A 27,559-nucleotide genomic window follows, 5' to 3' on the forward strand; every position below is an offset into this window, starting at 1 on the left:
TAGTGTCTTAAATGTGATAAATTTCTTTGTTCATCTTACAGGCGCTACATCTGCAACTCTGCGGTATTCAATGAAAAGGAGTTTTTGTCCCTCCCTTTCTCCCTGTCTTTCTTTCTTCCCTCCTTCCTGTCCTGCCCCTTCGCTTCCCTTCCTTCCCACTGACAGTCAACCGAATGCAGCTGCTTTGGGGGCAGGCCATTTCAAACTGGAATATGTTAGGGCCAGGTGTGGATTTAATTGGACCTTTACTTAGAACACAGGCAGACAGTATTCAGGATGCTTTTTTTTTTCCCCCTCCAGTGAAAACTGCTGAATCACTGGTTCCAAAATCAGCATCAAATATCTTCAGACCTTCCACAGACAGAGTGTGTGATGTGACCAAGTGCCTCAGGGGGATGGGATAAACAAAAAATGTTAAAGAGGAATGTTTCTATCAGTTCATGGCAAACATTATCTGAATTCAGCTCAGGCAAAAAATATCTTTAAAAGCCAGATAAAGGAAATGAAGGCATGAGCAACATGTTATTTGTAGGAATGACATACATTATCTCCTTGGCAACTGCAGGGTGGCATGCAATTTGGCAATCTATGCTGTGTCATCTTGGATGCCTGGAAGTCACTGTTTCCTACAGAAACAAAGGCAAGAACAGCATAAGAAAAAGAGTGCTGATTTTAGTATGCTAGAAAGGTATTTTTAAACCGAGAGACCAGCAGGCTTCCTCAGTAGAACTGGAATTCAGAATGACATTAAAATTTCATTTATTAATTTTACAATGGCTTAGAATACGGATTAAATTAGAGCTTTTCAACCTGCTGAGCTTTTTAATCATGTTTTGTGGTCAAATGATGACTTCAGACCTCAGAGTGGAACTTTCAGTGCTTTCAAAAACAGCAGGGCCCCAAGCTTGTGCACATTTCATTTCTCTCTTCATTCAACAAATAATGGTTGAATTTCTAATTTGTGCCAGGGTGCTGTGCTAGGTGTTGGGATTGTGTAGACCTTTTATGTGTCACGATCATCCTGTCATATTTATGGGATATTATGGCCTTTCTTTGAAGTGACTCAGTAATTAACAGGCATCCACTTAGCCTCAGCTTTGAGATCCTATTATACTGGGAGCTGAAAGTTTGCAAAAAAAAAAAAAAAAAATGAGCCATAAGGTTACTTAGTACTTGATGGATCTCAAAACAGTTCTCATAATGCTTTTGCATTGGTCAGTGATTCCAGAAACCTTTCAAAGGCATAATCAGCTTGTTTTCGTCCATAAATTCCAGGCCAAGGGCTACCAAAATATTTATAATAGCGGCTCACTTCCATATAATTTCATTTGCCAGGCCATTTGACTGAAACTGAGCACTTTAAGTAAAGGAAATGAAGATTGCAACATACATGGCTAGAATCTAAAAGTTTCCAATTTGATGAGATTCATGGAAGTGTCGACATTGTAAGAAATACGAGGCTACAAAGGAATCCTTAAGGGCTGCAATGGGGGTGATTGATCACAGCAGGAGCATAATAAGGCTGGTTGCCCAAGATTTAAAAAAATCACATCAATGTCAACTGGACTCACCAGTGGGCTACTGGGATTTTCCATTTTCCTAAAATCATGCTGGAGATAGGACTTGAGGATGACTGGAACTGCCACACGGGTTCAATCCTCAGCTCTGCCCAACGATGATATTGCCTTCTGTTGATCAGTTTAGTTTTTCCGATGCATTGCTTTTCATGATTATCCTTCATCTCTAATGCATTGTAGCATAAAATGAGGTATTTGTCCTTGTTCCTGGGGCCTGTTATGGAGTGGCTTCAAAGTGAACTCCACATTTCTACCAATATCTCATGAAAGTGCTTGAAGACTGACTTGCCTGGAGATTTCAGAGGCATTCTCCTCACTCAAAGGAGAAGTCATGTGCCTGATTTAATAATTTCCATGTTAAAATTAACCAGGTTTTATTGCCTAAGTTTTCTTTCTTCTCCCACAGGGTCATATTTTACTATGTCCTTTCTAAGAGCAGGATTTCAGCTTCAAATTTTCTTGGATTTTTGGAGATATTCGTGGAGGATTTAAATAGCATTGCAGCTGTACAGAAAAGCTGTTCCCGTGTGTGCTCTGAAAGTCAGCTTTTCAATAAACGATGGCTTCACAGCTCTGATTGAGTGGGGGAAAAACACTCTTGTTAAACAAGATACTGCAGCCACTGGCTACATGTTCCAGGCAATTTGAGAAACAGGCTTCCATTTCTCATAGATTTGATGAGAAGAAGCCAGATGGGTACCCGTGGGTCTCATGCCTTTCCTGAGTGGCATCAAATGACAAGAGGAGATGAAGGTTGATCCAGGAGGTGACACTCATGCTCAGTAGCGACCATTTAGTTAGTCAACTTTTCCACAGTCAGACGTATGAAACAGGAGAGCAAAAGCATTTCATTTCAGTTATCAGTTATTATTCCAGGATTGACTCATTAGACAGTTCATTAACTACTGTAGTGTCCCAGGAAGTGTAATCTGGATAGAATAAACGACTGTCATCTGGTTTTCAAGTAGATTTAAATGTGCTGCTTTTGGCTATATCACTTTGCCAACTATGTATCTCCTGGGACACATTGTGTGAAACTAGTTTTTACTGTTTTGTGTATACAGGAGGTAATGGTTTTTTGTGGCTGGTTTATTTTAGTACAGTTTATTCATTACTCATCATTCACTTATTTACTCATTCAACTTGTTCCCCCCCCCCCCATTGTGTACTTTCTAATGTTTGGTACTGTGCTACTTGATGAGCGAAGGATGTTTGCATAAGTGTGCTATATAGTAGGCTAGAAAAAAACTATATTGGACTGATGTATGAAGATATCATAGCCCTGATAGGCATTTTGATGGTGTGAGGTTTTAATGACAGTGAAGGGAATGCCAAATTAAACATCTCAGAAAAAGGAATGCTTAGAATCTGTCTTTTGAAGGGAGGCAAAGATGATGGAGGAAAGAAAGCAATGAAAACATAATTCCCCCAAAACCTGAAGCAAGGGAATGCCATGCTTCTAGGATTTAACTTAAAGTTCAAGTGTTTTAACTTGGGTTTCTCCATAGATTAACTCTTTTTTGTGTGTGCATACCTATTCATAAGCATTTTATTTTATTTTGGATGTGATCCCAAGGCCACTGTGAGACAGATGGAAAAGAAGAAAAGGCAGTAACATTAATAGGCAGGGTTACTACCATATCTTTCATCATGCAAGAGAGAGAGGTGGGGGGGAGGATAAGAGAGAAATGATTATGCCAGAAGTGGTCTTGTTGCTGCCTGCAAATCAACCCCAGATGCCTGAACCACTTTTTGCATCTGGTTTTAGATGGTTGCTGGACAATCCAAACCCAGGCTATCAGGCTTTGCAAGCAAGCACTGTTAACCATTGAGCAATCTCTTCATCCCCTTGACATGTCAATTCTTATCACTTGTTGATTAGGTTTACTTGGGTATAAATTTTATTGACATGTATGTGGTGTACAGCATGATGTTTTGGTAAGCATGTATTTAATGAAATGATTACTAAACAGCTACTTTCATATCCATTTCTTCACATAATTACCTCTTCTTTATGTGGTGAGAAGAGAGAAAGTCTACTCATTGGATTTCAAATACACAGTGGGTATAGGGTTGTTGACATGTAGTCCTGTTGCTATGTATATAATGTTTGGACCTTATTCACTACAAAGAACTGAAACCTTCTACTTTGTAAAAACATCTCTCAACTTATGTTCCCGCTCTGTGCTCAACTTTCATAACCACGTTTTATTCTCCTCATCTATGACTTCAACCTTTTTGGAATCCACCTATACTTAAGACCAGGCGATGCTTTTTAACTCTCTCACACCTGTGGTGAAATCAACTCCACCTGCCCCAGCGTGGAGCACTCCTTAGGCTAGAAAAATAGCAAATTATTGGCCTGTCTGGAATAATCTTCTGGGTAAAACAAGTCAATGTGGACAGGCACAGGCAGAATATGAATACCAGGGCAGCCATGAGGAGGGCTTTGGGGAAAAGGGAACGAGATATGCCCAGAGTGAAACCTAGATCACCTTGAGTGGTATGATGTAGGAGTTTTTCCCCATGAAAATAAGCAGATTCCACTGCAAAGATATGAGAAAGTGTTATTTCATTGGAAAGTAGAGAGATCACAGGTTCATATGAATTGGTTTGGTTTTGAGGATATTAACAGCCCATGCAATGTCCAGGTGAAAAATATTGAATGCATTTACAATGTCTATGGGAAATAAAAGACAGTATGGAAAGATACTGAGGAAACTGAATAGAAAACAAGAAGGCAGAGAAAGATTCAAAAATAGCTGACATTTTGTAATTTGCAGAGTTAACTGGAAAATGTCCTAAAGTATACAATCCAGGAAACAAGATGGATGCTTTTTGTTTGCAAAAAAAAATATACTTAATCTACAAGATATCAATAACTCCATGAATATATTAGGCTTTAGACATGAGCGAGAATGAAAATTATAAAGGAACAGAGATTATTAATTTCTTCAATTTTATCTCATCAAAGGCAAGAACTTTTAACTTGGGTTTCTCCAGAGACTGACTCTCTTGTGGGTATCTACTGCTAAGCAATGAATGTTTGTCACCTAATTAATTATATAAACGGGTAGATGAATAAATGAGTAAACACAAGTTTAGTATGTTTCTAGGATATAAGGATCACCATCAAATACAGTGGACAGGGTCATTCACTAAAGAGAGAAAGAGGTACAGAGAGAGAGAAGAGTGGCCGCGCCAGGGCCTCCAGACACTGCAAACTAACTCCAGACGCGTATGCCCCCTTGAGCATTTGGCTAATGTGGGTCCTGGGGAGTCGAGCCTCGAACAAGGGTTCTTAGGCTTCAAAGGCAAGTGCTTAACCGCTAAGCCCCAGAAGCACACTTTAGATATAGGCAGATAAAAAGTATCCCACACCAGAGACTGAGAACTGTGTGTGGATACTTCCAAACTACTAGAATGTGGAGTTATGGGGAAATTTTAAGTCAACCAGGTGAGACCAATAGTGTTCAATGATACTGAGACTGTGTGATGCAAATTTTTTAAAGTGTATTTTTTATTTTATTTATCCATTTGAGAAAGAGGCAGAGAGAGAGAGGGAGAGAAGAGAATGGGCATTCCAGGGTTTCTATCCACTGCAAACAAACTTCAGACACATGAGTCACCTTGTGCATCTGGCTTACATGGGTACTGGGGAACCAAACCTGGGTGCTTAGGCTTTCCAAGCAAGTGCCTTAACCACTAAGCCATCTCTCCAGCCTGAAAAGTGTAATAATTTTTAAAAGTGTAATAATACTACTGGAATAATCCACAACAGATTTCTTTTTTTAATTAAAGTTTTTTTTATAAAACTTTTTATTAACAACTTGTGAGATGGGAAAGGGAGTTTTAAATAAAAGATGAGAGAGGAGGAAGGGTAGATGAACAAATAGAAATGGTAACTGTGAATGAATTTCCCCAAACATCCAATTATACATAGGCATGGATAGAAAGGGTCAAATGTTTGAGGAGTCTTAGAAGCTGATGTCTGTCTTGGCTTGATTTTCAGAAGGAAATTTAAGCACAAATGCCCAACCATGCCTATGGTAGGAAAGGGTTCATTGCACAGATTCAGTTTCAAGTAGGAGTTTTATCATGACAGCAAAAGCATGACACAAACAAGAAACTGGCTGACGTCATGCCACGTCTCCATGGAAGCAATTGAAGCACTAAGGCTTGGAGCTGGGTTCCTAAACCTCAAGATCCCTCCTGCCCCCGTGACACACCCCCTCCAGCAAGGCTCCACCTCGTAAAGGCTCTACCAGCTGGGGAATGAGTATGAGGATTAATCACAAACACATCAGCATAATGGGGGACATTTTACATTCAAACTACTACACATACTATAATTTGGGAAATGCAAAGACTTTAACTGCTAATATGACTAAGCAGAAAAAAGGTCCATGGGAGTTTTTTTTTTTTTTTAAATATTTCATTTTCAAGTAGAGAGAGGAAAATGGGTGCTCCAGGGCCTATAGCCACTGCAAATGAACTCCAGATGCATGTACCACTTTGTGCACCTGGCTTCATGGGGGTACTGTGGGGAATCAAACCTGGGTCGTTAGACATTGCAGGCAAATGCTGAGCCATCTCTCTAGCTCCCCAGGACTTTTATCTGTGTGCCTCTCTCACAGCGTCCATCGATGCAGTGGAAACTTACAGATGATGGCCCTTAGTTATCGCTTTCTACAACTGGCAGGTCTGGGCTAGTTTTGCAGATCTGGGCTAGATGGTTTTGACTAGTTCTTGGTATTATTCCAAGGAGTAAAGTTGATTTGTCTCCCTCCTAGAAATAGTAACTGCGATGTATTTTCAGATGAAAATATGGTTGTAGAAAAACTGAGAACTTCTATAACAATATTTTACCTCATAAGGATTATCAGTGTATCTGTATTAGAATATGAAATACTAACATTATAATAATATTTAAAAATATTCATCATTGACTAAGTGCTAGGCAGTTTGTTAAGCACTTTACTCATATTATCCCATTAACAGCCGTAAGGGAGAAGTGATTATTATTCACTTATTATATTCAGGTAAAATGTTACAAAAGATGGGCTAAATTCCCAAGACTACAGAGCTAATGTTTAGTAGAGTCCAAAGTTAATTTAATCTGCCCAGTTTCAGAACCTACGGCTCTAACTTGGTTGTTTATTATTATTATTATTTTTACCAATTAATATACTACCATAGGGCAATGGCACTTGATAGCTTTTGGTTTTAGGATTTGTGTTATAGATGTCAGGAGCTGTTATGTTTCCCTTGCTGCCTACCAGATACTTGGGTCTGCTCATTTCCTGTTGCCTGACTGACGCGGTGATCTCGGTGGTATACGGTAACGTGCAGGTGAGCCATTGGTATAAATTACAGCTCAGCTACTGGTTCAATTCATGCTACATTTCCAATCTGCCTCTACTGAAGTGCAAAACTGGCTTTCTTGTCATAGAGTGTGAGGACGTGCAAAATCGTCCAATACCTTATTTTCTAACTCAAGGAAGATTAGCTTAGGCTCGGGGAAAGTTCTGAAACTTCTCCCTTCAGATGAAACAGCTGCTCAGCTTGAGAGGCTTGTTAAGTGTTGAACAATTTTCATAATGTCCGATTGGAGATTTTAGCTGATACTCTTGGTGATTCCACCTCAGGACATGTAAAATTATTTCTTAAAAAAAGTACCTACGTGACTTTAGCTATTCAAAGTTCCATCCGCTTGGTCATGTAAACACTGGGAAGTCGTAGCAAAATGTTAATTTTGTTCTGCTGACTATGTTGCACATTATTTTTTTGTAGATGGAGTAGATTTATAATGATTTTTTTTAAGTTGAGGGAGTCTCAACAGGATATCAACTCCTCTCCTCTTAATGTTTTTTTTTAACTTTTTTTGTATATTTTTATTTATTTGAGAGTGACACAGAGAGAGAGAGAGAGAGAGAGAGAGAGAGGGAGAATGGGTGCGCCAGGGCTTCCAGCCACTGCAAACGAACCTCAGATGTGTGTGCTAACGTCGGTCCTGGGGAATCGAGCCTCAAACCGGGGTCCTTAGGCTTTACAGGCGAGTGCTTAACCGCTAAGCCATCTCTCCAGCCCTATAATGAATTTTGTTAACAGGATAATTCAACCAATCTTTCTGGTCAGGTACTGGACTTCCATGTATACATTGGAGTAGGGGTTGATTTTTAAAAACATAAAAGTTTATACAAGGCAAGGTGAAATTGCATTCACCTGTAACCCTAGGCTAAGGTAGAAGGATTCAAGTTCAAGGACAGATTCAATTACACAGTGAGTTGAAGAGACCACCTTGAGCTATAAAGTAAGCTCATGTCTTCTAAAAGAGAGAGTTCACACAATAAATGACTTAGTTCATCTTCCTCTGTTGTATGATGTGCCAAATTTATTAGCATTGCTTATGGGAAAATACATGTTTTAAGAGTGATTTTCAAGTTGAAAAGTAGAGCTATTGCTCATTTTGATACTTCTCTGGGTTGAAACCAGAGCTGAAACTTCAGTGTCCTCTGTACTAGGAGAAAACATACCCGCCAGCTTTATCCTGTGTTTTGAATAGTAACTTTATAAACATATTTTTATTTATTTGTATACGTGCTTATCCACACACTTGCATGTTGGCACGATAGGGTCTCTTGCTGCTTCAAAGGAATGCCATATGTTTGTGACAGTCTTGACATGTAGATTTATATGGGTGCTGGGAAACTGAACTAGGGTCAGCAGGCTTTGCAAATAGCACTTTTAGCCACTGAGGCATCTCCCGAGCTCATGCCTAGTAACTGTTTTAATGGTTCTGTATTCCAAATTACATGAGGAACTGTGGAAGCAAACTGAGGGGTAGTCTCTTCCTTGCAGAAGAGCATTCATCATGCAGCCATTTCTATCAAAGGTAAAATGTCATTCTTAGTGACTGATTAATTTCTAAAAGAACTGTAGAGGGAAAATTTCTTCCATTAATAAAGACTTTGGCAGCCGGGCATGATGGCACACGCCTTTAATCCCAATACTTGGGAGGCAGAGGTAGGAGGATCGCTATGAGTTGGAAGCCACCCTGAGACTACATAGTGAATTCCAGGCCAGCCTGAGATTGAAAAAGGACCCTACCTCGAAAAACAAAAACAAAGAAACAAACAAAAACTTTGGTGACTGAGCATGGTAGCTCATGTCTATATTCCCATTATTTTGGAGTAAGAGACAAGAGGATTTTGAGTTTGAACCCAGCTTGGGCTACTAGCAAAATCTGCCTCAAGAAACAAAAAAAAAAAAAAAAAAAAAGGAAAAAGAAGAGGAAAAGAAAAAAAAAAACTTTACTTACCTAAATTGCATTATTGTTGCTAAAATAAAATTTTCTGCAGAGATCTAGGCCTATTTAAAAATATTAAGGCCAGCATGTAGGAAATATTCCTCATACGAGATTTATAGACATTTCATGACAATTGACAAAGAAACAGGAATATGATGAAAGGAAAAGAGAACAGTAAGTGTAGACTCTAGAGCGACTTCCACAGACATTGGAAAGACGTATTATCCAATCTGAAGAGGAGTTTTTTTGGGACAAAAAAAAAAAAATTAGGAAGAGGAGGTGCAAAGAATGTAAGATCCTCAGGGTGGGGGGAAATATCCAGAGACACAGCCCTCCCCACAATGACAGACTGCTGCTTTCACAACTCATCACCTTCAACTACATGGTGAATGTCAGCAATTCCACTAATAAAGGCCCTCAGTGGAGCAGGGCCAGGGAGGAGGGAAATGATGGTACCAACATATGAAGTGTCCATACAAAGTTTCTACTTAATAGAAAAAAAAATCAGGGGCTGGAGAAATGGCTTAGTAGTTAAGGCATTCACCTGAGAAGACAAAGGACCCAGCTTCTACTTACCAGGACCTGCATGAGCCAGATGCATAAGGTAGTGCATGCTTCTGGAGTTTATTTACAGCAGCTGAAGGCCCTGGCATTCCCCCCACCCCGCCGCCTCTTTCTCTCAAATAAGTATAATAAAATAAAAAAAGTTTTGTTTTAAATTAAGATCAGTAATCAATTTACAGTCAAAACTACATATGCTGAAGTCAAATTCATATCTGGAAAACCATGCTATTTAATGTTACTTATTTAGCTTAGGTTATTACATTTTTAAAGAAAATTATCACGGTGTGCTACCCCTGAACGCACTCTATCTCGTCTGATCTTGGAAGAAAATTATCACGCGTTTTATTTAAATCATTTGCATACAAAGAATTATGTTTCAGTATGACGTTTTTCTAACAATTTTTTGTGTCCCTTCCTGCTTCTTCCACCTCCATCAATGCCTTCGCCAAACCATAAAACATCTTTTAAACATGTGTTAGCAGTTCCCAACAGATTCCTAACATGTTGAGTGCCATTTGGGATTCTAATAGGTTCAGTATGATTCTAAGTTGTCAAATGAGTTAGGAACTGATTCTCAGCTTTACCAGGCTTCAATATCTTTATTGGAAAAATGATAATATTAATATAATCTCATGATTTGGAAGCACTACATGAGATTATTTATGCTATCCATTTAATGTAGTGCTTGGCCCAGAGCAAGTGACAAATGCCTTGTAGAGGTGTTGATGATAGCTCAGATTTCTGTCTGGAAAGTGCTGTTAATAGATATTAATTACATTGGGTATGATGGGAACCATTGCCTGAGAGATTCCTTTCAAGAGAAAAAATTTGACTAAAAAGAAAAAGGGAAGGTTGTTAAACATCCCCAAGTAATATCTTTCTCTCTCTCTCTCTCTCTCTCTCTCTCTCTCTCTCTCTCTCTCTCTCTCTCTTCTTGCCATGGACATTTCTTGTTGTTCCTTGTTATTCTGCTACTGAGAGAATTCTTTGAAAATCCTTCCCATTATAATCACCCTGACACCCTCTTATTCACCTTACTTATCTTTAACATCTTAATGTGTCACTTTTGGATAAGACGCTTTCTTAGCTCAAGGACTTAATGTACTTCCTGTTTCCTCCAGCTTTCCCTCATAGTATTTACTCATTGTTTTGAATTTTTATGATTTCTGGGTGAAATTCTAAGAACTGTGATATTTCTTCCTTTTATTCCCCCAATGTCCAGTGAAGAAAAAATTAGATATTCCATAAAAATACATAAAGTGTGCCATGTGTGTTGGTACACTCAGGAGGCAGAGGTAAAAGGATCATCATGAGTTTGAGGTCACCCTGAGACTACATAGTAGACTCCAGGTGAGCATGGGCTAGAGCGAGACCATATGTCAAAAAACAAAATAAATGTATTGAGTGAATTAATGACAGATATTTCATTGCATATTAGCCTTAAAAATAAGTTGCATGAGTCTTGAGTATTTTATTTTTTTATTAAAAGTAAATTTTATTAAGTTATATAAATGCTAGGTTTCGGTAGACAAAAACAACAGGAATTCCAAAGAAAGCTAGCAGGGTTCTTGATTCATCAAAGGCTGCTTTTTGCTGCATGGCAATGCTTTTATAAAGAGCTGTGACTGCAAGTGCTTGAGCTGGGAACCGTTCTTGCAAAAGTGTCCTGGGGACCTGGTTTCGACGAGGGCTTGTTCTGTAGAAAGTGCTTCTGGTTTCCACTGGTGCAGATAAAATCCTGACCCTGCATTCTTGTGGCAGCTTTCGCTTCCCAGCGTTGCCACAGATCCAACTTTCGCAATAGTTATTCACCGGAGAACAGTTTTTTATTGACCAAATCCTACCAAGTCTACATTAACAGCAAAGCATTGTTCAAACACTGAGCTTGAATACACTTTTCTGAATGCTTGGAGGCTGAAACCGATCATTTTCAGAAAGTGATATGTTGACTTAACGGGTGCGCTAATTAATTTCGTTCTTTAAGTCTATAACTGATACATAAAGGCATAAAATTATGCATGTGTGCTGGGCATCATGTAATGTTTTGAGACATGTACATCGTGTAAAGTTCAAACCAGGGAAAGTAAATGCCTCTACAAAATGTTGCCATTTGTTTATGGCAGAATATTTAGTATCTCTTTATGGAATATATTGTACACCATCATTATCTACCAACACCCCACCATGTCTGTAGTCACATTTGTTTTGCAGTGCTTTACCAGATACTATGTTTATGTTAGCCGCGGTAAGGTATGTGCGTGTGGCATATACACGTCTGTGCCCTGACAAGTTCCATGTGCTTACTTGCAGAGGAGGGTTACTCACCTGCTGTGGCTGGAACACCACATTGGGTATTCTGCTCCCTTTCCCTTCTATATGGTCTTGTTTAGAGCTAGAGTTCTTTTGTGTGACTGAGTCTGAGGCCTACAGAGCTCCAGTGATCTTTGGGTCTCTGCTTCCCTGTGGGGTTGGGGTCACAGGGACATGTGACTAGACCTAGCTGTTTTACGTGGGATCTGGAGAACTGAACTCAGGCAGTCTCACCCTCCCTGGGTCATCATACTTGCGCAGGAAGTGCACTTGTCACCAGCCCCATTGAGGCATTTTTTTTTAAAATATAAAATGTGAAACAGAAAACATGATGTTATCCTGTTAAATAATACTTTTGAATATTTAATAAACTTAGACATGATCTAAAACCCAACACATACACTCACTTAGAAATGCATAAAGGTTATAATTTGAATGGGGGTTGAAATGTTTCAGGAAAAATCAAGAAATACCTGTAGCTAAATTCAAACCGTAAGGTTAAATGAAAACACCAGTTTATTATGTTCCTCTGGGTTAAGTTAGATTAATAAATAAAGCATATACACAGTGCAAAAAAGGAGATAGAATAAACTAGAAACAAAAGTGGGGAGAGCTGCAAGATCTTTAGGTATTTACTTCCTTTTTTCCTCTGATGTAAAGATCAGTATAATTTTCACAATTTAAAAATCCTTACAATCTTTGTCATTAATTTTGTTTGCATTTTTAGATTATGTTCACAGGCTGCTCAGAGTGACATAACAAAACACTATCAACAAGATGGCTTCAACAATGCAAATTTGTTGCTTTCATCCATAGAAGCTCTAAATCAAGGTCTTAGAAGGGTACAGTTTCAGCTGTGTTCTGTTTCTGGTCTGTTGATAGCTAATCACTGTGTCCTTATACTGTGGAAGAGAGCTTCTGGTGTTACAAGAACATCATGATACCAGATTTCTGCTTCATTTTTCTGACTTCATTTCACTTTAATCTTCTCCTCAGAGTTCCCATCTCTGATCTGGTCTCATGAAGACTGAGGGCTTCAGGCATATGAATTTGAAGAGAACAAAATTCATATCATATAACAATGATTAAAATTCACCTCATATAGAAATAATTAAACATTATTGCATGGGGCTGGAGAGATGGCTCAGTGATCAAAGGTGCTTGCCTGAAAAGTCTAATGATCTGAGTTCAGTTCTCCAGTACCCACATAAAGCCAGACACACAAAGTGACTCATGGGTCTGGAGTTCATTTGTAGTGGCTGGAAACCCTGGCATGCCTATTCTCTCTGTCTGTCTCTTTTCTTTCTATTTCTCTCTGCTTGCACATAAATAAAATTGATGCATTTGCTTTGTCATCTTTTTTTTAAATAATTTTATTTATTTATTTATTAGAGAGAGAGAGAAGTAGATATATATATAGAGAGAGAATGGTTACCAGGGCCCCTGGCCACTGCAAACAAATTTGAAACTTTATGCACCACCTTATGCATCTGGTTTACATGGGTCCTGGGGGATCCCACCTCCATCCTTTGCAGGCAAGCGCCTTAACTGCTAAACCTTTTCTCATCTGATGGCTTCATCACCATTTTTCTTACTTTAAATTTATATGTGGACAAAAGCCCTATTTACTACTATGACTGGAATGAGAGATAGAGGAAGAAGAGTCCACAGTGTAATGCTTGAGTTTTATATTCACGTTTGTGACTAGTTGTTTGTTTGCATTTATTTCTAATCTCACTGAGCAGTGTCCTTTCCTTGGCTGATTTCCCCAGGTATTCTTTAGTGTTCGTCTACCTTTGTAATTATGAGAAATATTGGTCCTCATCTAGAGACATAATGACTGACTGCTACTCTCACAACCCGTGACCCACAACTCCATGGTAAATACCAGCAATCCCATTAAGGAGGGCCCTCAGTGGAGCGGAGGTAGGAAGGAGGGAAGTGATGGTACCAACACATGATATTGCCATGCATATTTCAACTTAATAAAAATTGTCTTCTAAAATTATGCTTCCTATATATATATAGTCATTCACTTCTGAGTTTTATATATATATATATATGTGTATATATGTGTGTGTGTGTATGTGTATATGTATATGTGCATATATATATATATATATATATATATATATATATATATATATATATATATATCTTTAATACTGTATTTGATGCAATATCAATTAGATCCCTATTACATATTGTACATTCTGCTAGTTACTTTATCTGTGTTGCCTTACTTATTAATCATGAAAAACAAACACCACTATGAATGCCATTGCAAGATGGATTTTGAGGATTTGGGAGGCTTACTAACCTGGTAACTATTTCATTGCTATGAAAACAAAATTCAGTATTTAAATCCTGGTCTATCTGATATGAGGGCCTGGAATACTAACCAACTAATCAGTGATTTTGTTTTAATATTTTATTTATTTATTTATGAGAGGGAGAGAGAGAGAGAGAGAGAGAAACTGGGCATGAGTGGGCCAGGGCCTCTAGCCACTGCAAATGAACCCTAAACACAGGTGCCATGTTGTGCATCTGACTTACATGTGTACAGGGGAGTCAAACCTGGTTACCTGGGTCCTCTGGCTTTGTAGACAAGCACCTTAACCAGTAAGCCGTCTCTCCTGCCTCTAGTCAATGTTTTTATATGCCTGATCTCTGGATCACTGGCAATTAGATAGCTAATAGATAAACTTCTTGCTCATATAAAGCAAGAGTTTGGGCACTCAGTGGCCTCCTAGAATATTCTTATAAACACTTAAAATGACTACAGTAATACTTGTTGAGTTAAAAGGACTTGTGGAGCTAACTGTTTGCATTTATAAAAAGTTACCGGCTCATTCTTTTCTCTGGGATAAGTTTCAGCATCAATGAAAGCAGCTCCTACACGATTGCAGTCAGCATGCTAGAGAAGTTCACCTGATCAAGCCAAGAACTTCTATCATAAAGAGTGAAGTCTCCAACAAAGTGGACTATCCCATTGGTGCCACATATTTAATATACAAAGATGTATAAGAAAAAGAATACCAGGAATCACTATAAAATAAACTTCAGCCATAAAAACACTTATCCCAAAGAAATGCTAGTGTTTCAACTCTCAGTCTAAATATGTAAAGGCAAAATAAGTGTTTGACTATCATGGATTTTCTTTTTCTTTTCTTTTTTTTTTTTGGTAATTCCAAATTGAAGATAGGAATTTATCCCAGTGCCTGATATTGAAAGTGCTATTTCTATAGCTTATGGAAACATAAAGACTGGGAGGAAATGAAATTTAATCAATAGGGAACTCAGCATTTTCATTTCTACACATGGATCTCAATATATGACAGTCCTTCAGTAAATATTCATGAAATATTTAGCATGTTTATTGGGTGATGATTTCTTTCATTTCAACACAGTAGCACTTTCTATGCCGCTATTGATAGGCCTCAGTAAATAATTACCTTGGAGTTTATTTTCAGCTGCATTACCACACTTGTTCGTTTCCTTATTAAATAAGATGTGTGGCTACCCTGAAGCCTGTCTGAGTAGCCTTGAGTTATTGTCTTCCATGATTCGATTTTTATTTTTGTGTGTCTGACTCATTGATATTCCAGAAGATAAACCCCTTCTTTATTAGTCTTGTTAGTTTTTAATTTAGGAGGGTTAAATTAAATTTTGTCAAACTCTTTAGCTTCTCAAGCAAGCAATATGAATGTGCTTGTAGTCCACTGACCCAGTCTGGGTCCCCTTCTTCCCTGCTAAAGGAATACACTGGGCTGAGTTTTGATTTTTATTTTTGCAGTTGGTAATTCTTCATGAAAAATCATGTCAGATTACAGTCATGATTGGGCAGTTGCTTGGGATCTGCTCCTGTTTGCCTATTGGTGCTCCAATTCATGTTTGGCTCTGCCACCTCACGTCTCTACCCCATGAGTTTCTTTGCTCCAGGATATTGTGACTAATGACACAATGATTTAAAATTAAAAATTCAAATGACGCTTAGGTACATTTCTTGTGTGAAATGACTATGTGCTGAATGCTATCGCAGCCACTTGGTAAGGGACATGCCATCACCCTGACCCACACTTCACTTACTCCAAAATATGGAGATCATGTGTACATTATTTCTAGTGAGGCATATGCCAGCTAGGTCAATGACTTCCTCAATCCTTCAGTGGCTTGCTATCGTGGGAAATTATTTCTTTTTGCTGAGTATACTTGCAGACATAAATACAGAATAGCCAGTATCATTGGGCTGCTCGTCAGAGAGTGGGGATTGAAACCTCAAATCAGCAACTTCCACTTAGGAATGATGAAGTAGATGGATGTGGAAACTCCTTGGGCCTCCTGAGTCACATTTGGGGTTAAGTCAAAGTAATTTATATGCTTCAGGCACTGCCTGTAATAGTCTAGAAGTCTGCCTGCCCCACATACAAAGAAATCGAAAGCTGGGAGAAGAGGTACTGAACATTGATGAGGAAACGTGAAAGCTCTCGGTCCTGCGCAATATCCATGTCAGCGCAAATGATGAAGGTCAAAGCTGGCTCCTGCTGTGTGGCATAAACTAAACTGACTGATAAGACACTCGTGGCCTACTAAACACGCATGATTTCTTTTGAACCGGAAATAGACGCATTTGATTTTTGTTTCCAGAAAATAATCCTGACACTGTTGGCCATGTTCTTTCCTTCTTCATTGTTTCTTGCTTCACAGATGTCTCTGCATGTTTTCCTTAGGTTGATGCTCTCTTCTTCACTTGGGAGCTGTCTTTTCTCCAGTTTTACTATTCAATTTTCGCCTATGCTTATTTGACATTTATGACTTGTTCAACAGAATACTTCAGAATGTAATTTTCAAACCACCCAAAATGTACCTCATACAAATAGGAGACAGACCTATGTCAAGGTTCAACTCATTAATCTACCACTTACATGCAGATCTTTTGGACAGAAGGCAACCTGTAGGTGGTCTTGAAAAGGAATGTATTCTAGAATATGATTGCTAGATTATACACAGAAGAACTTACTGCCATGTTGGGCAGTAAAGCATTGGTGATCTTGTCTACTAACTGGAAAGTTCTGAGATAGTATGATAGCCTTGCAGTATTTTGTCTCTAATCAATTAGAAAATGGCAAGTTACACTCAGGTAAATTATGCTAAAGTTTCACAATCCCTAGGTGGTCTTGCTAATCAATACACCATTATAACTTTGAAAAGATAATTTATATATTTATGATTTCCAAATCTTGAATCCTTTTTTATTCTTTTTGTCTATTAAAAATACTGACTGAATTAGACATGTGCAATATGGTAAAATTTCTAATGCCTCTGCCCTGTTTGTGAGTAGAGAGGCTATTGGATGTGGTCAGTTAGGCACCCAGTAACCCTCTGTATGACTTCCAGTCAGTAACAACCTTATAGAGTTATTTTCCTCTGAAATAAAATAAGGTGATTACGAATTTTTTTCTCAGTTTAAAAATAATTGTTATTCTTGACGAATAGGATTATGAAAAGCAGTACCTTTTAGTCATTGAGCTACTGTGTGGCATTAGGCAACAGCGCCCCCTGAAGGTTCTCTGTGAGTCCTATGCACAGCAGCCTTTTAACGGCCTTAAATATTTGAGCAAATTCCCCTCTCAGGAGAGATTTGGAAACACCTCCTGTCAGACAGTTGATTTATTTAATTAGTCTATAGATGTTAACTATTGCTATAATAACTCTGTGTAACCACCTACCACACTACCTCTGCTTCCTGTACATACAATGGATATTTACTTTTGCTTTCAAATCTATCCATCAATGTGAACATTCTGCTAATCTTGATTCAGCTTGCTTAGGTAGTTCATATCGTCTAAGCTTGGACAGACCTATCACTTCCAGGTCTTTGGTGATATCATTGAGGTAACTGATTCTGCTCCAACTGATCTTTCATCCTGCAACAAGTTAGTTTAGACCTACTGTTTGTGGAGGTGGGGGCAATGTTTTAAGCAAGAATAGAGGCAAAAAAAAAAAAAAAAAAAAAAACCCTCCTGAGACCAAGATTTGGAGATGACAAAATTATTATTACTGATAGTTTTTTTTTTCTTTCTGTTGGCTGATGAAAATGGTAAGGCAACTTGCTTGTGGGGGAAGACTGTTTCTCAATTGGTGAGAAGTTTGCATATTACACAGGATGTGGCTACAGAGAGAAATAGCTTGGGATCATTTTGCATCACCAGTTAGCTACACAGAACACTATTCACAAAATGTATATTTTTTTATTATGAACATACTTAGTATGGATACATCATGTGTTGGTTCCATTCTTTCCCTCATCCCTGCCCCCATTCTGCTGGGAGTCCTCCTCAGTGGGGTTGCATCCTGTAAGGATGCTAGTCTCTGGGGGGTGAAGGTCTCTGGGGAGTGAAGAGGATTAAATGTTCTCCTGTTTCTATTCTGGAGTGTAGTTTTCAGAGTTGTTCTTATCCTTCCCAGGATTTAGAGCTACTTATCACATGAATGTTGAGACTTTCCAGTCTGATAATGGGACCACGCATGAATCTTGGCTTTGTGAGAACATCAGGCACCGTTTCCTTTGATCCACTTGTTGCATGAAACTTAATCCCCCCCCCCCCCCCGGGGAGACATGAATGCATGTCTACTCATCCCAAATGGAGCACACATGACAGACCAAAGCATTAATGTACCAAAATCTAATTGTGGTGAACCAAACGTTACTCACAAAGCGCAGGTGAGGGGTTACTTACCGGAGCATGGAGGACTCAAGAACATCACAGGAAAGCCCACCCCAGCACAGGTGAGGACTCGGAAGCTGCATCCCCAGAGCTCACTGGATGGTATACAGGATGGCTGCTGTGTCTGGCCGCCAGCAGTTGTTTATTCCTTATGTAACATTAGGGAGCTTCCTAGCACTGGTGAGGTTCTCTGGCTTGTTTATTTCCTGAGCCTTGATGAGCTGCAGAACTTCCCCAGTCTTAATGATCTTCCCTGCAGAATGGAAAGTTTCCATCCTAAGGAAGTTGCTATTCAACACCTTTCCTGATGGGTCCTTCTTCAGCCTGGATTGTTAAACCTTCCTAAACCTGTCTAGGCTTAGCAGAGCACTCAATAGAAACTCCCATCAGATTTGTGATGGTTTGAATAGGATGTCCCACATAAAATCATGTGATTTCCACAGCTGGTGTCAGTTTGAGAGGAGGATCCTTGCTGGAGGAGGTGTGTTCTTGAGGGGGGCAGCTTGGGGTACTTTTTAGCCCCTGGCTTGCCAGTGTTAGTTGGGTCACTGCCATGCTGTGTCAGTCCACCTGTCCTGGAAGCCTGTCCTTCATGCAAGCTTTCCCCAGTCAGTATAGAGCTTTCTCTAGAGTCTGTAAGCTAAAAGACACCCTTTCCTCCCACAAGTTGCTTCTGCTCAGGTTTTTAGTCCAGCAATAAGAAGAAAACTACACATTGTTTTTCTTTCTTTCTTTCTTTCTTTCTTTTTTTTTGAAATCTGTTTTTTAGCATTCTGTTCTGTGGTGCTTGTTCCATGAACTTTTCTTTATTTTTTTTTAACATTTATAAAGTAATAAATGGATTTCTACTTTTATTAATTTGATGTAACATTTGTCCTTGGCCAAAGAAAGTAACTGATCAGCATGAGTAATTGTGGTTGAGTCATCAAATTCCCATCAAAGCAGAGGAACATAACATCTCATTTGCTCTGTACCATCTTGTTTTCTATTTTTTTTTTTTTTGTTTAGTTTTTCAAGGTAGGATCTCACTGTAGCCCAGGCTGACCTGGAATTCACTATGTAGTCTCAGGGTGGCCTTGAGCTCACGGTGATCCTCCTACCTCTGCTTCCAGAGTACTGGGATTAAAGGCGTGTGTCACCATGCCCGGCCCATCTTGCTTCTTAAGTGGTTAAACTCTTATATCCCCTCTCTCCTGCTCCATTCCACTGAGGTCCCTTCTCAGTGGGGTTATTGGTATTCACTGTGGGGTTATGGAGGCCTTAGTCTCTGTGGGATGGTTAGGGGGAGTGTGCCCCAGGATAATAACATACTTCTGTCCCATCTTCTGCAGTGTTCCCTGAGCCATGGCAGGCATGTTAGATGTCTGAGTTTGTATTGAGTTCTCTGCAGCTTGAGCCAAAGAGATTGCAGAGGGAATGGCGGTTGTAACATGAGTCCTGATCTCTCTGACAGCCTGACAACAAGCCCCACTTTTGATTCCCACCTCCTCAGCTCAGGAGATATACGAGGGTTTTCTGGTGTAATATTTTCTTGTAACACAGTATGGAAACTCTCAGGTTGGTATCTTTTCAGAGTGATTATGTGCGTCTTAGGTTGTTTAACATCCAATGTCTTAAAAGAGAGTTGTTTTGAATATTTTATTGTCATTTGGGACTATTTCAAGTAAGAAGGCATGTAGTCTCTATTACTCTATTTTGGCTAGAACTAGAAATCAACAATTTTTAGAAATTAAGTGTTAGAGAATATACATGTTTCAAAAAATCATGAACACCCCAAGTTTCAGTGGGAGAAATTATTGTGAAATAATTGTAACTTTTGAAAATACATACACGTCATGGAAAATGCTAATAAAAATTAAAGAAAAAGAGTGGATCAAAAAAAAAAAAAAGAAAATACATACATGTTTTTACTGTGTGTTAAATGCATCCTTCTTCACTGTTTTTGCCTTTTCTTCTTAGGATACTTGGCATTTTATCTCCGTGTTTCCTTTAAGTATATTTACTTTGGGCTGTGTTTTTGACTGTGAGATATATATATATATCTCACATCTTTTCAACAGCAATATACACTTTTTAAGTATTGGGAATATTTTTCAGACTGTTATGTTCTTTACTATATGCTTAATAATTTACAATTATAATTAATTATTATCCTTTTTCTTGAGATTCAAAAACTGAGGATTACATGTTTTCTTAATGTGCTTTGTAGGGGAAAAGTGCAGGGTAAGTTATTGTGTCATTAGCTTTACGTAGATGCCAATTTCAGTTTCAATGGTCTCTGCCAAAATTAGCTGCCATATGTTAGGTCACAATTTCTCATTAGTTCAGTTGCAACCTGCCTAGAAAACACACCAGGCTGACATTAAGAATGAATTGTAAACCTCTCAGAGTCTGCATGTTTTGTGAAACTGTTTTTCTCTACTCATTGACCTTGGAAGTTATAATTTCACAAGTAGGTAGAGAATGGATCGAACCTTTGAAAATGCTTGATGAGTCTAGTACTGAGAAATATACTTACAGGAAATATCTTTCTTTCTACCATGAGTCTCCAATGAATTGCATATAATTTACATGTTACCAGTGGGCTGATTTCTATTTCATCTCTTTTTCTTTTGACTTCTCTGTTTCTTCACCCACTATTTATTTCACAAAATGGGAAGAAGATATCATACAACCTTACAATAATTTAGAAGAAGCAACAAGCCACAGAAGATAGAAACATCACAAAAACTGGTGGTGTTTTCTAAAGCCGGAAGTGGCCTGGAAAGATGGCACAGTGGTTAAGGTGCTTGCTTGTAATCTAATGACCCTGGTTTGATGCCCTACTACCCACGTAAATTGATGCACAAAGTAACACATTCATCTGGAGATTTTTTGCAAGGGATAGAGGCACTGGTGTGCCCATTCTTGCTCTTTCTCTCCCTCTCTCTCTCTCTCTCCTTGCAAATAAATAAATAAATAAATAAAAATGTTAAAGTCAGATATGGTGACTTTGGGGACCATCTGAGCCATTTTTTTCCTTCACGGCATGGACAATATACAGTGGGAAATATAATCATTTATGGTGTCCATCAAACTTATCACTAGAGTCACTTTTAATGATTTTAACATAGTTTTATATTTTTATGTTCTAATGTGGTTTTGTTCTACAAATAAAAGAATTTCATAAGTGACGAGTTAAGTTTCATCAATACTGATTATTGATTCATGGCTTGAATGTAAATACCTATACAATGATTGTGATGATGTTTATATGTCTAATCTGTATTTTCTTGGTAAATTGTGGCAAAAAACTAACATATCATGATTTTTTGATTATTTTCAATAATGCACATGACCAGCCATGTAAAATTCTTTTATGGAAATGCATCATATGGACTTGGAAATTAAATATTTTGAAGAAGACTTTTAAGGAATGTCATATCATACTCACACAGGATAGCTATTATTGTTCTTCTCTGTACATAATGACTGGTGTAGTTCTCTTTTTAAATTTCTTTTTTCTTTTATTTTTATTATTTATTTGAGACAGGGAAAAAAGAGAGAGAGACAGAGGGAGAGAATGGACTCACCAGTGGTTCCAGCCACTACAAACAAACTCCAGATGCATGTGCTATCTTGTGCATCTGACTTATGTGGGTATTGGGGAATTGAACTGAGGTTCTTTGGCTTTGCAGGCAAGCACCTTAACTACTAATCTCACCAGCCCTTTTTTGTTTATTTTCATTTATTTATTTAAGAGCAACAGAGAGGGAGAGAAAGATGGGGGGGGGGGAGAGGGAGAGGGAGGGAAGGAGGGAGGGAGAGGGAGAGAATGGACGCATCAGGACCTCCAGCCACTGCAAACGAACTCCAGATGCATGAGCCACCTTGTGCATCTGGCTTATGTGGGTACTGGGTAATTGAGTCTTGATCCGGGGTCCTTAGGCTTCATAGGCAAGTGCTTAACCACTAAGCCATCTCTCCAGCCCCGTGGTATAGTTCTTAATGCTTCTTAAACAAAAATCATAAAGTTCTTCGAAAAGCACATAACATACTGGAGAATACTATTTGTAAAAAAAATAACTGAATGAAAAACTTATATGCTAAATAAAATTATTATCTTAATTTCTTGTCCAAGAAAATCTAAAGTTTACAGGTTTAAAATCATAATTCCAATTATAGAAATCTTCTTTTTAAAAATTTTACTTTTTATTTATTTCCAAGGGGAGAGAGAGAGAGCTAGAGAATGAACATTGGCATGCCAGTGCCTCTTGACACTTGCAGACAAATTCCAGATGCATGTGCCATTTTGTGCATCTGGCTTTACATAGGTACTGGGGGATTTAACCTGGACTGTCAGGTTTTACGGGCAAGTGCTTTTGACTGCGGAGCAACCTCCGCCGCCCTAAACATTCTTTGAGTTAGTTATTTTAAAGCACATTTTCTATGAAGTTTAATGGCTGTAGCAGCTTGGTAAGTACGTATTTCATAGATGTGACTACTCTTGCTTGTTTTCTTTGCACACATTTGAGTTTTGTGGAAATCTACATAAAACCCCATAACCCATGCAACATTATACCTTTCAGAATACAAGTGCCAATTTGAACATGAGGAAAAGAACAAATGCCTTGGTCCACTCTGATTCTGATGTCACCAACAGAACGGAGGCTGGAAACCACTCCAGCAAATCTGCCACAGGTCAAGAGCCATCTGAGGCCACACCTAAGTCGTACTTAGCCTCCAGCCCAAACCCGTTCAGCAGGGCAAATGCAGCCGAAACCATATCTGCCGCAAGAGCACTTCCCTCAGCTCCCTCTTCCACACCTTGCCGAACTGGGAGTGGGTCAAGAGCAGCTCCGGTTGGATCTGCTTCTACTCGCCCTGCCTTTGGATCCAGACTGGGGCGCAGCAAGACCACAGTTAACACGATGGGAGCCTCAGGGAAGGTCTCAGCCACTCCTCCTTCCTCTGCGCCACCACCTTCAGGATCTGGTACAAGTAAAATAGACAAATATGCTCGCATTCTCTTTCCAGTCACATTTGGGGCATTTAATATGGTCTATTGGGTTGTTTACTTATCCAAGGACACTATGGAAAAATCAGAAAGTCTAATGTAATTTTGTTGCTATAGTAACACCCTAAAAGATGATGAAAATGCATTTTAAATGGTTTTGAACATAAGTATTCTTTACTAAAATTTTTAAAAATCTACATAATTTTTCTCCACTTAAAACATACAAGTGGGTTATCTGGAGTGTCCATTAATTCCTCAGTGAAGGGAAAGGGAACTGTGTTTCTTTGCAGAAAGATCATTTTAAAAGGATCTGTTCAACATTCATAATAGAGGGAACACAGAACACTGTCAAAAGTTGGCGGTGTGTATTTTTGAATCAAAAACTGGACACAGATTATTGAATTATTAAACATGCTGTATGAAAGCCATGGGTCACTCTAGATTTCCCAGTGGCACTGCACCTAACCAGAGTCATGGACTCGAGTTCATAAGTAGTGACCCTGGAGTTTCTCTTAGTACCTGCAAGAAAAGGACTTTCTCTGTTAAGCAAAACAACACTCGAAGGAAAATGGAACAAAATCGAAACTGAACAAATAAAGCAAAACCTCTACTGCATTAAAAATAGAGACTGAGGCCAGGGAAATGTGTTTCCTTTGTTGGTCAAAAGGTACTGAACAGATGACTTGAAATTTTGTGCTGTGAGCCAAAGTGAACCTCATTGTATGAATTCTTTTCTCATAGTAGCTCATTCAGTTCTGTTCTGTCCATACACATTCACCACATAGTTATTCAGCGCCTGGAGCCTGCTGCGTTCTAGGTGCTGTGTTAAACATGGTCTCCTAGGGAATCTCTTTCACCTTTTTAATGAGTTCAGTAGTAGAACAGTTAGTGCATGGTAAGAACTATAATCTAACAGAGGACATTGTCTTGTTTAATGAAGGGAATTTAGTTACAGTCTGACAATGTATCCAAAATAGTAACAGATCCTTTTATGTATATAAGCACTTTGAGATAAGTGATTATTGTTATAAATTTGGCAACCTTTTTTTTTTTTTTTCAAAATACAAGGAAAATGAGGCACATATTTTCCTAGAGGAGACAAGTACCTGAAAAAAATTTTTTTTTAAATCTGTGCCTTGTAAAACCTAACATTACTCATCTCAACTTTGTTGTAGATCAGAACAGAATTTTGTGATAATTCCAGAATCCCCCCCCCCCCCGGGGACACACACACACACACCCCCACACACACACACACACACACACAAAAAACCCACATCACCACAGACCTCTCGGATATATTTCCCAGTGTGGACCAATATTAGCTGGCGAAATGCTAACCCTGAAAGATTTTTTTGTGTCCATTATTCTGTATTTCAGGGCAGACTTGGTATTTATTTTTGTGGAGTTTGGTGAGGTTTCATAACTAAGGTATTTTAAAATTAAAGTAGCAGCCAGGGATGAGGTGAATAAAAATATCGTAGCTATGGGGTGGGGTGCAGTGACTCTGTTACACAATTTGTCAGGATTTCATGCAGTGGCTTTGTTATGGAGGCTTAGCAATCTCAATGAATTTCTTACAGCTGTCTTATGCAGCTCAATCCAGGTCTGTCTTTTTGTTATGATGCTTCCAGATTTTCTTTTAGACTTCTACCTGTTCTAAGTGTAAATGAATGTATTCTGGGTGTTTGAGGGAAGGATTTGACATGTAGACTGAATCTTTTATTTTCTGGAAAAGAAATCATGTTAGTTAATTAGCACTAGCTTTTCAGTCATTGCTCTCCTTTGTAATGGCTGGATATAAGAACTATAAGATGTGCAAATGACAAATATCGATCTCCAGTCATAATCTGAGAATTCCTTCTTTTCTCTTTCCAAGTATTTCCTAGCATCTGCACATTGTCTGTAAGATGCTGTGGAAATCATTCAGTCAAAGCAGCTAATTTGTAAGTTGATTCCAGTAAGATGAGGGCCAGTAAAATGTGTATATATGTATATATTTTTAATAAAGAGTCCTTGTGCAAGAAAGTGCCCATCATAAATTATTTCATGGATGTGACTAGATTTTTGACCTTGAGGCCAATGCTTAGAATTTGTGGTTGGAAGCTGCTATTCATTATACCAATGTAATGACCTTATCTAATGGAGAGAACGACTTAACTCTTTGTTTTCTTTATTGCTCTATTAATTGTCTTCTTTTCAAAAATCATATTCACCTTAACATTTTAAAGATTTTATTGATTCCCTTTAAGATATTCTTTAAATTGAATAGGGTTTTAAATGGATTAAAAATAAATGATATTGGCTGGAACGATGGATTAGGAGTTAAGGGACTTACCTTCAAAGCCTAATGACCTGTACCCATGTAAAACCAGATGCACAAAGTGGCACTTGAATCTGGAGTTCGTCTGCCATGGCTGGAGGCCCTGCCTGGCATGTCTGTTCTCTCTGTCTGTGTCTCTTATCTTTTTCTCTCTCTGCTTGCAAATAAAATAAAACATATTTTTACAAAATGATGCTAATCTAGTCCTGGAAGCTCCAACCTGTGTGATCTCTGTGCTTTGGAAACTAAGGCAGAGTATTGTCCTGAGTTTGAAATCTGTTTGGGTTACATAAGGAGTTCTCTTCTACCCTGAGCTCCAATGTAAGTCTCTGTCTCAAAGAATTAGGTAAGTTAATTTGTGCTTTTGTTTGTTTTTAAATATTTTTATTTATCTATTTTCAAGCAGAGAAATAGAAAGAAGAGAGAGAGAAAGATAATGGGCATGCCAGGCTCTCCAGCCACTGCAACAAAACAGGGTCTTAGGCTTTGCAGGCAAGGGCCTTAACTTCTGTAGCAGCTCTCCAGCCATGTAATTTGTTTTTTAACCTGACTTTAGGGATTGCGGATTTAGCTTAGTGCATGAGTGCTTGTTTAGTAAGCATAAGGCCCCAAGTTCAGTCCTCAACACTGAAAAAAAAAAAAAAAATCACAGAAAGACCAAAGGGGGAACAAAAACAAGGGAACTTTTAAAAACCTGACTTTAAACCAGAAATCCTAGTGATTTTTTTTTTTTTTTTTTTTTTGAGACAGGTTCCTTCTGCATAAACCAATCTGGCCTTCAACTTGATATATGTACTAGGCTGGTCACAAATCTAAGCTTCTCCTTTCTGAAAGTAATAGGATTTCTAGTAATTAATTAAAAGTACTGGGGTTGCCAGGTGTGACCCATGTCCAAGGTGGGCTTTTCTGACTTCCCCTTTTATATGAAAATTTAAATACAAATCAGATGTTCAAAAGATTAAAAGACAAAAATTAAGGATTCTTACTTGTTAATTGGAAGAATACATTGATTAGAAAGCCGTATCTTTATTATAAAAATAATTTATTTCATTTGTACCCAGTCTTACTAGTAATAGTTTGTGGTTTGAATACCTTAACTGAATTCCATCCAATTCTTTCAATAAGTTTTGGTTTGGTCATCATTTTTTGTCTTGCTAATAACTCAGAGGTGCATTAAGTAAATCCTGTATGAGGGTCTAGTCACCTTTTTAACCATAGTTCACAAAAATTACTAGACAATCACAAAGTCCTGACCATTTGTGAGAAGGAATAATACTTCTGATTGAGAATTCTACCTTTGGTAGATCTCTGTCTTGTAAAGCTGACATTATTTACTAGTAATGCTCCATGTTTGTTATGTTTTTTTTTTTCATTCCTAATTGGCCATTTTCAATTTCCCCAAGGCATGATTAGTTATAAAGTAGGCATTATATGATTGTTCCATGGTTAACAATTATTTGTGTTTGGGCATATCCATAGGGCTTGCAGTGACATGCATTCTAAATTCAAACTCATAAATCTTGAGTCAAAGGAGAGAGAGAGCAGTGTCGGCCTCTTTCAGAGATGAAATGAGTCACAGATTGATTAATGACAAAGATAAGGGCACAAGGCTGGAATGGAACTTCTTAAATTTTTACTTATTTATTTATTTGAAGAGAGAGAAAGAGAAAGAGAAAGAGAGAGTAATAGAGAGATTGTGGGTCCACCAGGGCCTTCAGCCACTGCAAATAAACTCCAGAAGCATGTGCCACT

At 38.4% G+C, this 27,559-nt stretch overlaps 1 protein-coding gene across 2 annotated transcripts in view; it reads left to right on the plus strand.

Moving 5' to 3' along the window:
• Gabra4 (gamma-aminobutyric acid type A receptor subunit alpha4) overlaps positions 1-26,469 on the plus strand; it is a 77,747-nt gene extending 51,278 nt beyond the window's left edge. The window contains exon 9 of one of the 2 annotated variants that reach the window (XM_045161858.1): positions 23,057-23,239. In XM_045161858.1, coding sequence (XP_045017793.1) covers positions 23,057-23,112 — 56 coding nt within the window. In that variant the 3' untranslated portion in view covers positions 23,113-23,239. Of the gene's footprint in view, positions 1-23,056 lie in introns of both variants that reach the window. The other variant, XM_045161856.1, reaches the window with a different exon arrangement.
• The last annotated feature ends 1,090 nt before the right edge of the window (positions 26,470-27,559 follow it).

The sequence above is a fragment of the Jaculus jaculus genome, chromosome 11 (genome assembly GCF_020740685.1).
Source record: "Jaculus jaculus isolate mJacJac1 chromosome 11, mJacJac1.mat.Y.cur, whole genome shotgun sequence".
Lineage (NCBI taxonomy): Eukaryota > Metazoa > Chordata > Mammalia > Rodentia > Dipodidae > Jaculus > Jaculus jaculus.